This window comes from Nerophis ophidion, linkage group LG05 (genome assembly GCF_033978795.1).
Source record: "Nerophis ophidion isolate RoL-2023_Sa linkage group LG05, RoL_Noph_v1.0, whole genome shotgun sequence".
Lineage (NCBI taxonomy): Eukaryota > Metazoa > Chordata > Actinopteri > Syngnathiformes > Syngnathidae > Nerophis > Nerophis ophidion.
In genome coordinates, this window is record NC_084615.1 from 39239589 (window position 1) to 39254326 (window position 14738).

At 38.8% G+C, this 14738-nt stretch overlaps 1 protein-coding gene across 3 annotated transcripts in view; it reads left to right on the forward strand.

The window, feature by feature from the left end:
* man1a1 (mannosidase, alpha, class 1A, member 1) overlaps positions 1–14738 on the forward strand; it is a 240298-nt gene that overhangs the window by 94082 nt on the left and 131478 nt on the right. Inside the window, exon 2 of one of the 3 annotated variants that reach the window (XM_061900904.1) lies at positions 2956–3052. In XM_061900904.1, coding sequence (XP_061756888.1) covers positions 2956–3052 — 97 coding nt within the window. Of the gene's footprint in view, positions 1–2951; positions 3053–10810; positions 10835–14738 lie in introns of those variants that run through there. The other 2 variants (XM_061900905.1, XM_061900907.1) reach the window with 2 other exon arrangements.

The window sequence follows — 14738 nt, forward strand, 5'->3', positions numbered from 1 at the left end:
TGGGGGCTCTGGGAATCACTATTAAGCAGGTAGTTTTTTGAACGCAGATATCTGTACGGAATGTAGGGTACAATACAATCAGCAAAATAGGATGGGGCTAGACCGTTAAGTGTTTTATAGGTAAGTAGTAAAGAGTTGGGTCGAAGATATTACCCGGATTCTTTACTGAGTCGCTTTGTCTAATTGTTTTTTTGTCAAATGTTAAGGTGATATTATTAAATAGGTGCCGGGGTCTAGAAGGACCGATGATCAGCATTTCCATTTTCGTAGTGTTAAGATGCAAAAAGTTGCTGGACATCAATTGTTTGATTTAATTTTTAATAGGCCTCCCAATCACTACAGTCTGGTGTGTTGGTCAGGTCTATGGGCATGTAGAGTTGGGTGGCATCAGCAGGGGCGCCGCTAGGGATTTTGGGCCCCATAAAAAGAATCTTTACAGGGCCCCTGTATCTTTACAGGATCCCTCTGTATTATAATTTCATCATCATTAGGGGCCTCTCTGGGCCCCCCTCCATCATGGGCCCCTAAAATCCGTCTCCTTTACCCCCCCTTTTCGGCGCCCCCGGGCATCAGTATAACAGTAAAAGCTAACACCGTATTTGCGTATGATGTCACTTGGTGACAGCATTTTGATACTGAAGAGTGCAGGGCCAAAAACCAAACCCTGTGGAACTCCGCACGTTACCTTAACATACCCCAAGGTCACATTGTTATGGGAGACATACTGCATCCTTTCAGTAAGGTAGTCGTTAAACCAACAAAAAGGCTCAGTCTGACATACTAATACGTGTTTTGAAACGTTTTAATAGAATGTTATGCTCAACGGTATCCAAAGCAGCGCTAAGATCATGTAGCAACAACATGGATAACGCATCGCCATCCAGTGAGCAATAGATCATTAATATTTTTTGCAAGGGGCACATAGCCAAACAGGTTGGCAATGGGTGTCGTCGTAAAATTCCTGCCCTGGAGTTCAGATGTATGTTGCTGTGTACGTTGTTTGAGTGTTCATAATAAAAGTGTGTTCTTGAGGACATTTCATATTGCTCCTATTTTTTTTCTGTGCTACTAAATATTTGCATTCATGAGTCACTGTGCTCCTAATGAAAAAGCTAAGCGTCCAGCCCTGTCAAGTATGACTGAAGTTTAAAGAATAAATAACAAATATCTTCCTGAGAAACAGCGGTGTCCACAGTGCACATCTGTGTTCTGCATAACAGGACTAATTAGGGACTGAATGTCCCTTTGGGACAGAGGACCCTATTGAATTTCTAGCGTTTTATTCTTTCTTTAGTATTATTCCACAGCTTTGAGCGGTAATTTGACCCCCTTAACATGCTTCAAAACTCACCAAATTTGACACACACATCAGGACTGGAGAACATTTCGATTTAATCAAAAAACTTAACCCCAAAACTAAAAATTGCGCTCTACTGCCCCCTAGGAAGAAAACACAGAGAAAACTGCCTGTAACTTCCAGTAAGAATGTCGTAGCGACATAAAACAAAAATTTCTATGTAGGTCTCATTTAGACGTAGATTTCATACACTGACATCCTTCAGTAAAAATCCACAGGAAGTTTGCAATTCCCCCTTCAAAACAAAAGTTTTGTGAAAACACTCACCTTTGCCTCTTTGAGCTGTAATTTGACCCCCTTAACATGCTTCAAAACTCACCAAACTGGATACACACATCAGGTCTGGCGAAAATTGCGATCTAATCAAAAAACCTAACCCCAAAACTCAAAATTGTGCTCTAGCGTCCCCTAGGAATAAAACACAGACAAAAGTCTTCCGTAAAGCATCAAGCACCGACAAGTTAAATTAAAATAAAAAATCAAATGTTAGCAGCACCTAAAAGAGTTAAGGTTTTACCAAAGGTAACAATCATAAATGAAGCTTTCAGCACGTACACAAAGTTGACATTTATAGTTATATCTCGGTAAAGATGACGAAAAACTTGCATTCTCAAAAACGGGGAGTGCAACAACAAGGGCAGGCAACAGACATGGCAGTATACACACAGTTAAATCATGAAATGTAACCATACCTGAGCAAAAAACGATGCACGATTTCCTTGACCCAGCCATGCACAAAGAAGTTGTAGACCTCCATGCTTTTCCAAGTTTTCATCTTTTTGTTGTGTTGAATGGTGTCTGGAGTACATGATAATTTGATATGTTTGGGAACTCTACTGACAAATAATCCTTTATCACTCAACAAATCTTTTTTTGATGAAGTATAGGGATCTATTCCATTGCATTGTTGGATTTTTTTGCTCATATCTCCTTTTTGCCGGAATATATGGGCCCCTTTTGTACTCTGTGCGCGCCATGCTTGCTGTACAACAGCCATCTTAGCTTGATTGTGCACCACTGGTTTTTACTTCAAGGAAGAAATCACTTGTTGGAATACAAGCAATTGAGGAGACCTGCCATAGAAAGTTTTAACAGGGAAATGTATCAATTTGAGGCCTTTATTGACAATTTAGGATTCGTGCTGGGACTGGAAAACACAACAAGAATGTTGTTGTATGCATGCCAGACCACAAGTTGGCAGTGTTACACACAAAGGCACTCTCTTCCAAACACGGTGACGCTGATTAATTTAATTGTCATGTAAACCTGCACGGTTGGGATGAACATTAAAAGGTTAAAGTTAAAATTGTCAGTTTTTAAGATTACCTAATGGGCCACAAATAGTACCACCTTTGTAATGTTGACACATTTAACAAGAGTGAATGAGACTGTAAGTACCTAACTCAACGACTTGGTAGAGCAGCAACACTCTTGATTGTGCTTTCATCCGCTTGTCTATTTGAATAGGAGACACAATCAAAAAGATGTACTGTAGGATTTATTCTTTTGGTCTACAACATATGCATCTCTAGTTCCGCCTGAGTTGCTCTTCATAACTACTCGCATCACATCTTCTTCCTCCTCCTCCTTGCCGACAGATGATGAAACACGCGTGGGACAACTACAGACGTTATGCCTGGGGTTCCAATGAACTGCGGCCCGTCTCCAAGCAAGGCCACTCCAGCAATCTGTTTGGTGAGTCCACACATGCACGCGCACACACATGAAACTATGTGCACTCACACACACACACACCACACGTGCATACGAAAACACACTCACGCTCACACGCACACACAGAGGGATTGATGTGGCGTGGCTGCCACCAGCAGCCTTGGCCTTTTAGATTAGCAGTCAAATTGGCCGTCATTTAGAGCCATCCATCTACGGATGCTTCTAAATGTCAACGTTATCATATATTCATATTGGGTGCAGCTGTCTGCGCCAGTCCTGCTAATGAGGACGAAGACGGCGCTAGGGGTTGCTGTCTCATTGTGTTTTGCTCAGCACCCAGCCACATTCTTGACCCTCAAGATGGATCATTGACCGGATCTGTCATCCGATCATCAAATAGATCTTTGTTGTTGTACAGCATGCTAGAAAGGCATAAACACGACAATCGTACCATAATTTAATGGACTAGCCGTTAAACACTCAGTGTGTTGTTGTTCCTGCGCCTAGCCTTGAGAAGTGGGGACAAAAAGTTCCGTGGCTTAAATGGGAACCAAACTTTTTTTGGAATTCACAATCCCTCTGTGAGACAAGAACACAAATGCTTTCTTTTTCTTTTTTTTTAAATTAATTCTAATTTGTAGTACATGGTGGCTCACAATAAAGCTAATGGGAGCCATCTATTGCACCCATGAAGTCCTCTAAACAAACATCGAAATATCGCCAACAATATTCCATTTACATGTCGTAACCTCCATATTAACCATGTATTTGGGATATTGTTATGAAAAGTGTCAGCGCTTTTAGTGCTGCCTTGGTCACAGAGATATAACTGGCTTATACAACTATTGACATACTGAACCAGTAAGCTGCTGTATCACCTGAGTTGGTAAAAGTTGAGTTAATTCTAAATTGTAAATCAAACCTCTCACTTGTATAGTAGAAGGTTGTTGCCATAAGCCGAGAAGTTGCTCAACTCTGACATTCAATTTCAGGGTTTCCACGGGTCATTAAAAAGCATTAAAGTCGTTAAATAGATTTTAATTTTAAATGGCCTTAAATGGCATAAAAAAGCATTAAATTCGATGTCCAGAGGTATTTTAAAAACATGCAATTGTAGGCGGGGGACCCATAGTGAAGAACTCAATTCATAGAACAATAAATGAAAATGAACTTTATAACTTTGCCGTTATCGATAAATTGCTATGCTCATGTGTTTCTTTCTGTGTCTCTCGCTTTCAAACTGGATATAGAGGTGTCACTCTGTGCATCGCTTTGTTAGCACAGAGTGACACGACGGTGGAATTACAGTACATAAACAGAGTAAGCTTCGTGTCAGTCATCCACAATCTTTGTCTCGGCAGGAGCAAGCGGGACCCACTTTTGCAAATTTTCTTCCACACGTTTTTGGTTTCCTGTGTGAAGTAGTGGTAATGACACTCACTTCAATGTTAAGAGCTGGAACTAATTGTTTTAATAAAACAGTCACATTTAACTTGCACATTGCTTCAAAACCGTAGGACAAGACGTTCGCGAAGGAGGGCCATGTGAACCCCGTAAATGACGTCGTAACAAGCTGACCAATCACAGCTCTTTTTTTTTACTCCTTAACTTTATTTCAACAAAAATATGACACACAAAATTCAAACAATCAGAACATACAAGTAAATATTTCTCTTTACATTTTTTCAGAATAAGTTCACAGAAATTACTTTTCTGTATAATGTTCTATCAGTAATTAAAACATTGACACCTGTCGATGGTAAAACCAGAGAGGCGTCCTGCAGTTTGTACAAAAAGACCGCCACACTTCGCTAAATGGGCATCAACGTGGTGAAATCACACATGCTATTAGCTAATCACAGGTCGGTGATTCAAGGCAGGCAGCAGTCAACACAGTCAAATTTATTTGGCACGACCAACAAAGCAACTTCTGCTGTTTAAAATAAATTAATATAGAAAATAGAACCACACATGTAACAGTCTTGTGAGTATATTCTAATTCGTTACAGATTAACAGTTAATGTAAACTTTTCAATTATTCAAGACTATCATTTCATAATGCTTACAATTTTGTCTGTACAGACAATTGTAAGCTTTTGACTTTATATAATACATATCTGCAGTAGGACATGGGCAGTACATTTATTTTAGGTGGCATTAAAAATCCAAGCAATAAATTAAACTTGCTGATACCTGCAGAAACCTTGTGTTTACTCCTGAAAACATGGCAAGGAAGACACAAGACGCTTGTTTGTTCCCATTGTCTCAATTTGTTTTTTAACTTGAGGGAAGATTATGATTAATTCATCATCTAAACGGGGATTACAAGTCTTGTGCTGAAAGATATAAACATCCCATCCCACTGCATCCCACTGAAATAAGAAATTGTACAGTAAGTCATTGTTTTATTATGTTTGTAGTTTATATATCGTGTTAAGCACTTAGCAATAATGCTCCATGATTATTTGTTTTTCTTTAAACCTGGACCTGCTTGGCACACAACTTGTAAAACTTGTAGCTCATCTTCCTTATATTCAGGCTAAAAAATATAAGGTTCTGGACCATCTTTCGTCCCAAAGTAGTCGTCGTTGGCTCCCATGAAATCTGCCATGCTCCTGGCTTTACATAACTTTGCACACTGTTCATATAGATGTTTGTACGTTTATAAGTGTCTTTATTCAAGACCATGCATGATATGCTTGTAATCTTGGATAAGTGGACATATTAACTCACTGTGCTGGCATTATGTGATCAGCGAAAGCTTGTCTGTGTAAAAAAGTTTACAACAGCTAAATGACCTTGCAGAAAGTGTATCATTCCATAATGTCGTAAAATAACCATTGCCATACAACTCCCCTCATAATTGTGTAATAGATTGTTAAAGTTAATTTGGTGTTGGACACTTCTTTGACATAAAGTTTTGGGGAAAAGGCCAAAACCCCTCATAATGTCATATTCCAAATTAGTTTGCTTCAACGATGCCTTTCTCCTATCCGGTCAGCTTCTTGTAAATTCGGTCTGCTGTTTCCATTACTGGAAGTCATAATGTGTGCGGGTAGTGCAATGAGAGAGGAAAGCATTAGCCAGCATACTAATTGTTAGCGTAGCCTGATCGAATCAGATGCTTCTGCCCTCCTCCATTGAGGTCTCTGCAAATAGAAAATACATTCCCTTATTCATGGTAAAGAGCAGCAGGACTTTGTACAAAGTCAATTAATTGTTATGCTTAATTTTAACCAAACATTTTGGGAAGACACACTCCAAAATCTTGTAGAAAGTCTTCCCAGAAGAGTGGACGATGTTCTAGTTGCAAAGTGGGAAACATCAGTATTTGCCTACTGATTTACAATATGTTATTAGTCCTGTAGTATTCATATATTCTTTGCAGTTGGCATCGTGCTAACTTTAATTTACAGTATGTGTATTTATTGGTTAAATGAGGGACGCAAACATCTGATGAAACTTCTCAGCCATCCAAGAGGTTGTCTGTCTCCTCAAAGTGATTTTAAATAATGTTTGACAAGTGCAAAGATGTTAAAGAGCAATATTAATAGAAGGGCTAGATTTGTTCAAAGTGAAATAAAGCGTTTGATTTAAGTCCCCTCTGGAGTCTGATTGCTCTTTTTTTTTTAAACTCATCCAGCGTCTACTGGATTGTCATGCAGCATGCTTCTATAAATACATCTGGGATGGTTTGGACACATTGGACTCAGTATAGAGTAACTATAGCAGCTGTTTGATTGTACACTAGTGCTGAGAATGTCAGAAAAATATTATGTACAATGCATTGCTCACATCACAGGTCAGGTGTGTCAGTGCCAGCCAGGCATAAAAAAAATACACCTAAAAATTAGCGATCATCAATCTTTATTATGATGTCACCTGATTGGCATACACGGCACCCTAGGATCTTCTGAGATGACGCTGGCTGCTGCGAGGTCAGTATTAAGGAAAAAACGACCGGCAGAAAGGCGAGAAACACTTTTTATTTCAACAGACTGTGCCGCCATACCTGCTGTCAAAGGCTTGAAGACCAACCGCACAGTTCATGTTTTCACAATAAAAGTGCTGCTTAATCTGGCCTTTGCACACAAGATAGCAGGTTACGGAGTTTGCCGGCAATGTATTTCTTGATTAGCATACGAGTATGGAAGCTGGGCAAATAAGATGCCAAATACCAACCACTTTCATGTGGTATTGAGCAGAAAGAAGGACTTGTTTTTTCTCCTTCACAATGTAAATTCGAAAATGTAAAAGTTAACAGCACTACTGTAAATCCTGTCTGATTCCAATCAATGCTAGTCAACATAATAAGGTAATACACTAATTTATGTTCTTCTTCCCCTGAAAGAAAGGAATTTCTGTGTTAAACGTGCTTGTATTTTTAATAAACACTTTTAACATGTTAACAAAGAACGTCTGTTTCATAAATAACTAAATCAAAGAAAATTATGTATAAATTATATTCTAAATTGTAAATGTATATATGTGTGTATATATATATATGTGTGTATATATATACATATGTATATATATATATATACACATATATATACACACACATATATATATGTGTATGTATATATATATATACACACACACACACACATATATATATATATATATATATATATATATATATATATATATATATATATATATATATATATATATATATATATATAGATATAGATGGATTGTACTTTATTGATTCCTTCAGGAGAGTTCCTTCAGGAAAATTAAAAGTATATATATATATACCGTATTTCCTTGAATTGCCGCAGGGCATATAGTATGTGTTTTGTGGGCATATAGCCACAAAAGTCTTTGGAAATTTAAAATGAAATAACACTGCATTACCGAGTTAATTTTTTTGCTTTGTGCTATGTATTAACCAGGGGTCTCAGACTCGTGGCCCGCATCTTAATATGAAAATGTTTAATGTTCGTGTGGCCCGCGAGTTTTAAATTAATGCCGTTTGACAGCATCACACTTGCCTACCCTCCCAAACTTTCCGGGAGTCTCTCGAATTTCAGAGCAACTATTCTCGCGAATGTCTGCTGATTTTCGCCCTCCAACATTAATACGGACGTGCTATCAACGCGCTGCCTTTACCCTCCTCTACAACATGTACAAATATCTACCACAGCCCAGCCACGAGTGGTATTTGGCTTCCATAGATACACTTAGACGACTGCAACGCATACTTGTTCAACAGCCATACAGGTTACACTGAGAGTCGTGTTATAAACAACTTTAACAGTCTTACTAATATGCGCCATGCTGTGAACCTACACTAAACAAGAATGACAAACACATTTCTGGAAAACATCCTCACTGGAACACAACATAAACACAACAGAACAAATATCCAGAATCCCATGCATCCCTTACTCTTCCGGGCTACATTATACACCCCCGCTAGCACCAAATCGCCCCGCCTTTCTGTGCGTCGGTTGAGTTGGGCGGGCTTCGGGGGGCGGGGTTTCATGCTAGCGAGGGTGTATGATGTAGCCCGGAACATTGAATTGAAATATGCAACCCATGCATTAGTGTACTTTTTGTCCACAATAAGAACACTTCCAGTCATAGTATATTTAAAAAGAACCCTCGCTTAGGCAAAATGTTCCTTTTGCCCACAGTAGCGATAACATGTTAGGGCTTTTTTATATTATTTAGTGCACGGCCGAGAATGTTTTCTTTATGCGGTGTTCCCTCACGTTAAACTAAGGTGATCGAGTGGATTAGAGAAAACTGAAAAACCCGCAAACAATGTCGCGTTGCGTCGCTGTCACACCACGCCTCGGGTGAAGGTAATGTAACCTTTGCAAACCGGACTTCAAATCAAGGATGGTAAGGCACGCAGTTGGCAACAGTTTACAAACATTTATTTAAAATCCCAAAATAGTGTCAAGAGGTGAACAACAACAGAAAGACCAACCCGCTTGGGTTTCTGGGTATTTGTTCCGTTGTGTTTATGTTGTGTTACAATGCAGATGTTCTCCCGAAATGTGTTCGTCATTCTTCTTTGGTGTGGTTTCACAGTGTGGCGCATATTAGTAAGAGTGCTAAAGTTGTTTATATCACAACTTTCAATAAAACCTGTATGGGTGTTGACTAAGCATGCCTTGCAGTCACTGTCGTGTATCAAAAGAGGCTGCATACTACACGTGACCGGATGGCACACGCATGGCATTGTGTAAAAGCGGGCGCTACTACAAATTTTAGAGGACTGTAAAAGCTTTGCCATCAGGGCACTCCCTCTATATTATTGACTAGGTGAAAATCGGAGAATGTTGGCCCCGGGTGATATCTGAAAGAGGCATTGAACTCCAGAAATCTCTCGGGGTTATCGGGGGTGTCGGAAATTATGCAGCTGAGCCACATTAGAATGATCAAAGAGCCGCATGCGGCTCCGGAGCCACGGGTTGTCGACCCCTGATTTATGTAATGTAGTAATGGGCACATTTATAATAACATTTAGCATTAATGTATTGTGATCATTTTAAGCATATCACTAATTATTACTCTGCAGACTTCCTTAAAACCAACAAACATAATAAAATAGAATGATAGATAGATAGATAGATAGATAGATAGATAGATAGTACTTTATTGATTCCTTCAGGTGAGTTCCTTCAGGAAAATTTAAATTCCAGCAGCAGTGTACAGAGTTGAGATCAATTTAAAAAAGAGTAAAAAGTAAATAATGGGGGTTTAAAAGGAAACAAAATAGAGAAATATTACAAAATGACATACAAAATGATGAAAAATGACTCATAATCCTTACGAAGAACTACCTGTCATTTCAGATTTTACTTGGCTAGAACAATGCAGAAATACAAGCTCACAATGTCACTTTGTTCCCAACTACAAAATTGTACACCTGCTGTTTTTAAACATAAAACATTTAAGTGTTTGAAACTAGTATACATTGAATTGAAATATGCAACCCATGCATTAGTGTACTTTTTGCCCACAATAAGAACACTTCCAGTCACAGTACATTTAAAAAGAACCCTCGCTTAGGCAAAATGTTCCTTTTGCCCACAGTAGCGATAACATGTTAGGGCTTTTTTATATTATTTAGTGCACGGCCAAGAATGTTTTCTTTATGCGGTGTTCCCTCACGTTAAACTAAGGTGATCGAGTGGATTAGAGAAAACTGAAAAACCCGCAAACAATGTCGCGTTGCGTCGCTGTCACACCCCGCCTCGGGTGAAGGTAATGTAACCTTTGCTAACCGGACTTCAAATCAAGGATGGTAAGGCACGCAGTTGGCAACAGTTTACAAACATTTATTTAAAATCCCAAAAAAGCATCAAGATGTGAACAACAACAGAAAGACCAAGCACCCACAATCTCAGTAGTTGGTTTGATGTATGAAAACCGAAACTCTTGGTCAGGACAGAGAGCCTCGTCTGGCAGAGACAGACAGCAGACTGGCAGAAACATGGCATTTCCCCCACTTAAAAAGCCCATAGCCCCACCCACTAGCTGGGACCAATTTGACAGAGGGAATTAAGAAATCAGTTATTTTGTAATTTACACCATAAGTAACTATCACATGTCTAAAAAGTATTCACATTGTACTTTTGTATTTGTAAAGCAGTCATTTTTGTACCCAGTGTATCCAGGCTTAGACAACACAACTTTCAAATGTCCAGTGTCCCTCTTCAACACCCAGTTACTGACAATCATGGTTTGGCCCAAATTAGGCCTAATTAGTCCAAGCAGGTGTGCTCACCTACATAAAGCCCTCAGCCCCTTCCTGACTCTTTTAGCCACACCTTCAGAGCCATGGTGAGTGAGATGTTACAATTTGTTTGTTGAGCCTTTTCGCTAACACTATTGAATGTTTGTAGTGTGTCCATGTTGAGTTTTTGTGTCCATGTTGAACAAATGTGCCTGGTTTGTGAGGAAGCCAAAGGTCAAACAGTGACAGTGTGGGGTCAAACTGTCACAGTCGCTAAATATGAACTGTGGATTACATATTATATGTTGAGTGTTTTTGTCTTCTTATACTTTCACAATTGTATCAAACTTTCTTACATAACTTAGTTCATACGGTTTCTTCAATCAGGCCACTGTGCTTTGAGGAGTCAAAAACGTTTGCAAATGCAGATTACAGGCTGCCGCGTGCGTTGAATTTAGCTCCCGTTTGGCCCGGTGATCACTGTTTTGTCTCATTGTTCATGTTTCTGAGCGAACGCAAAAACTCCCTGAACATTTAGTGGGGCACATGTGAGCAATATCAGACGTGCACACTGTGGCCATACCAGCATCACACCTGTTCCAAACCTGACTTAATAAAAAGTAAAATGTTGTGTTATAATAATCAAATGATAAGTCATTTAGTTAGTTCACTTGTTTCTGGTATAAGTGATTTGGTCCACTTACAATGAAAATAACAAAAACAATCTTGATTTTCTTGAGCTATGTATTAATACTGTATGTCTGGGTGGGGGTCCTACTTTGGAAATAATTTGTACACCTTTCAGAGATTTCATTTAGTTCCCCTTAAAGTATTCTCACATTGCACAATGAGATGTAAACAGGACATAAAGTGTACATTCTTGTAACGTTCTGTCTGTAAAATATAATGTACAATATCTCTTTGTATTTGTATTTCTGTAATCTAGTAAAGTATTTAATGATTAATATTCATAAACCAACATTTTTAATAAATGACAGTAGAATAAGCACACGTGTAAACCCATCACTGGCTATATGCCATGAGTGTGTGTGTTGGTGCAGGTGAGAGAGAGAGAGAGGGGCTGCTGTTTATGTAACAGATGACAGAGTTGGTTTTGGCCTGGTTTTTATGGCAGACTATGACCAGTTTTTCCAGTTACAAGTGTTTAACTATTGTTTTTGTTGTGGTTACGGCCGAATATTTTGTTCACTAAAGTGATTGGAGTTCCTGTCCTCTTTAAAGCGTCTCAACAGATGTTACAAAAATTGATTAGTGTTAACGAACATGGTTTTATCTGTTCGGGCTGCATGTTGTCACTTGTCACCTAGGAAGTTGCATTGCAAAATCCTACAGAACAAATAGTTGTGTTTATTTTGTTTCGAGTTCAGATTGGATTTTATTGTGTGCCTGTCATATAATTGCTACGGGCTGATGATGCTTGAACAATGCACAATTGCGTAGGCACATACCTTAGAGGAAACGTAGCCCGTTATGCTATGTTTTGTATAGCACTGGGCTGCGTGTGGTTCATACAACGCAGAATTAAACCCACCACTGGCCGGGGCATCACGGGTAATGTGGCCGTAGCGCATATAATTTTTCGAGGGGTACATGGCCAAACAGAAGAGCAACAAGAGCCGTGCTTGTCGGGAAATTCCTGCCCTGCTTACACCTGAATAGTAGAAACATGTGGCCATAACCCAATATGGTGGTTAACTTTAAAAGTCAACCTCTACCTGAATACATTGCGAGCAAGACATGACAAGACGCTTGGTTTTCTTTTTTTTTTTTTTTTAACTCAGCGAGGATTATGATGAATCCCTCTAAAAAAAGAAGACAAGTGTTTTGCTGAAAGATATAAACCTGCCATCAGTTGGCATCCCAGTGAGAGCAGATATTGTGCAATAAGTCATTGTTTTATTATGTTGGTGTTTTTTCTTCTTTAGCACTTAACCACTAATGCTACATGATGGTTTAGTGTTTCACTAAAACTTGTAGCTCATCCTCTGTATATTCAGGCTCAAAAAATAAAAGTTCATCATTTGTCTCAAAGTTGTTGTGCAGTTCCCATTAAAGGCTGTGCTGCAGTGGATTTGTTTTGTACACACAAACATGTCCTTTTGGGCATGTTGAAGTATGAACCGTAAGCAAAACCTTGTACGCATGTCATAAAATAAACTACCCTATTTTCAGGGTTATAGAGTGCACTGGTATATAAGCCGCACCTACCGAGTTTTTGAATAAATAATAGGGATGTAACGATATCAAAATCTCACATTATTATTGTTATATTTCCCCCCCAGAAAATATCATTTTGTGTAAAATGAAGAGACAGAAATGTTTAGGATAAACACACTTACTGTAATTGAACACAAATATAATGCTAACATGTTCTAATCTAATTTATTACTACAAACAAACAAGTATTTTTAAGTGCAAATAAGTATGCGGGAACATCCACTGTGTCCCGCAACTTTTACTTTTAGAGAAGCAGGGTCCTCTTCAGTGGACATATTTATGATCAGTTTTGAAAATGCAATTTCTCAGAAAAGTAACTCCCATTTAAACTATTAATAATGTAAATGCCTCACAAATTGACATTTAGTTTTGCTGACTTCATCTTTTCCGAGTAATGGTTTATCAAGTACAGTAGTTATGTGTGCAGCCGTTGCTTTCCGTCGGCACAGTGCGCATTCACCGAAACTGTTTTGGCCGGCAATGCTCGAGACAAACGTGGCATACTTTATTACCTCCACCACAGATGTTTGTTTTTCTCTTTGTTAGTCACATAACTTAGAAAGTTATGAACGGATTTGTGACGCTTTGCTGGCATTGTGGTGATGCGGGTGCGTTCTCTCGTTGATGCAGTCGGATAAGACACAGTGTGAAGGTAAGAAATGATGATTTATTAATACTAAAGAACAAACTAAGAACAAAAACACTTGCACAAGGCACTACAGACAAAAAAAAACAGAACTAGCATGGGAGCTAGAAAGAACAAAAAGCGCAAGCATGTGAGCTAAGGACCAGCAACGGAATAGCGTGAAAGCTAATAAGTGCAAAAGTCTTTTATCACAAGCGGGAGTCAGCGACGTCACCTGTTGCATCGAATACAAACTAGAATCCGAGACTGAATGAACAAAAAGGGCATGCTTAAATAAAGGAGATAATCACAGAGCAGGTGCGCGTGAAAAAACAGATGCAGGTGACACTAATACGTGACTATGGCAACGGAAACAAACAGGAAGTGCCACCAGGAACTAAGGGAAACAAATAAATACTAATCAGGATATGAAAAGACGGAACAAAAACAGAATATGACATGATCCAAGTAGTGGATCATGACAGGATTTTGGAAAAAAAAACATTCCTCTGTCAATGCGTAGTGGAACATATGTCACTTCCTGCTTTATCTTTAGCTCTACGCCCCCACATTGTGGACCCATGCTGCACTTAGGATTCTGGGATATGTAGTTTATTTTCAGACCTAACAAATAAAAAAAAACTACACAAGTTTTCGCTTGATGCCGTCACGCGTCACTACATTATTAAGATTTTGAAATCGTAATGCCGCGGTTTCTACAAAACCATTCCATCCCTAATGAATACTTATTTTTGTATATTTTAGCCTAGTGGCACCACAGGCGGCTGATATACCGTTACAAAAGATTTTGTAAATATTAATTGACATATTTAAATTGTTTTCCAAACAGTGCCACTGTAAGTTAATAATACTAACAGACAAGTACAGTAGTTATGTGTGCAGCCGTTGTCTGTTAGTATTATTAACTTACAGTGGCACTGTTTGGAAAACAATTTAAATATGTCAATTAATATTTACAAAATCTTTTGTAACGGTATATCAGCCGCCTGTGGTGCCACTAGGCTAAAATATACAAAAATAAGTATTCATTAGGGATGGAATGGTTTTGTAGATACCGCGGCATTACGATTTCAAAATCTTAATAATGTAGTGACGCGTGACGGCATCAAGCGAAAACTTGTGTAGTT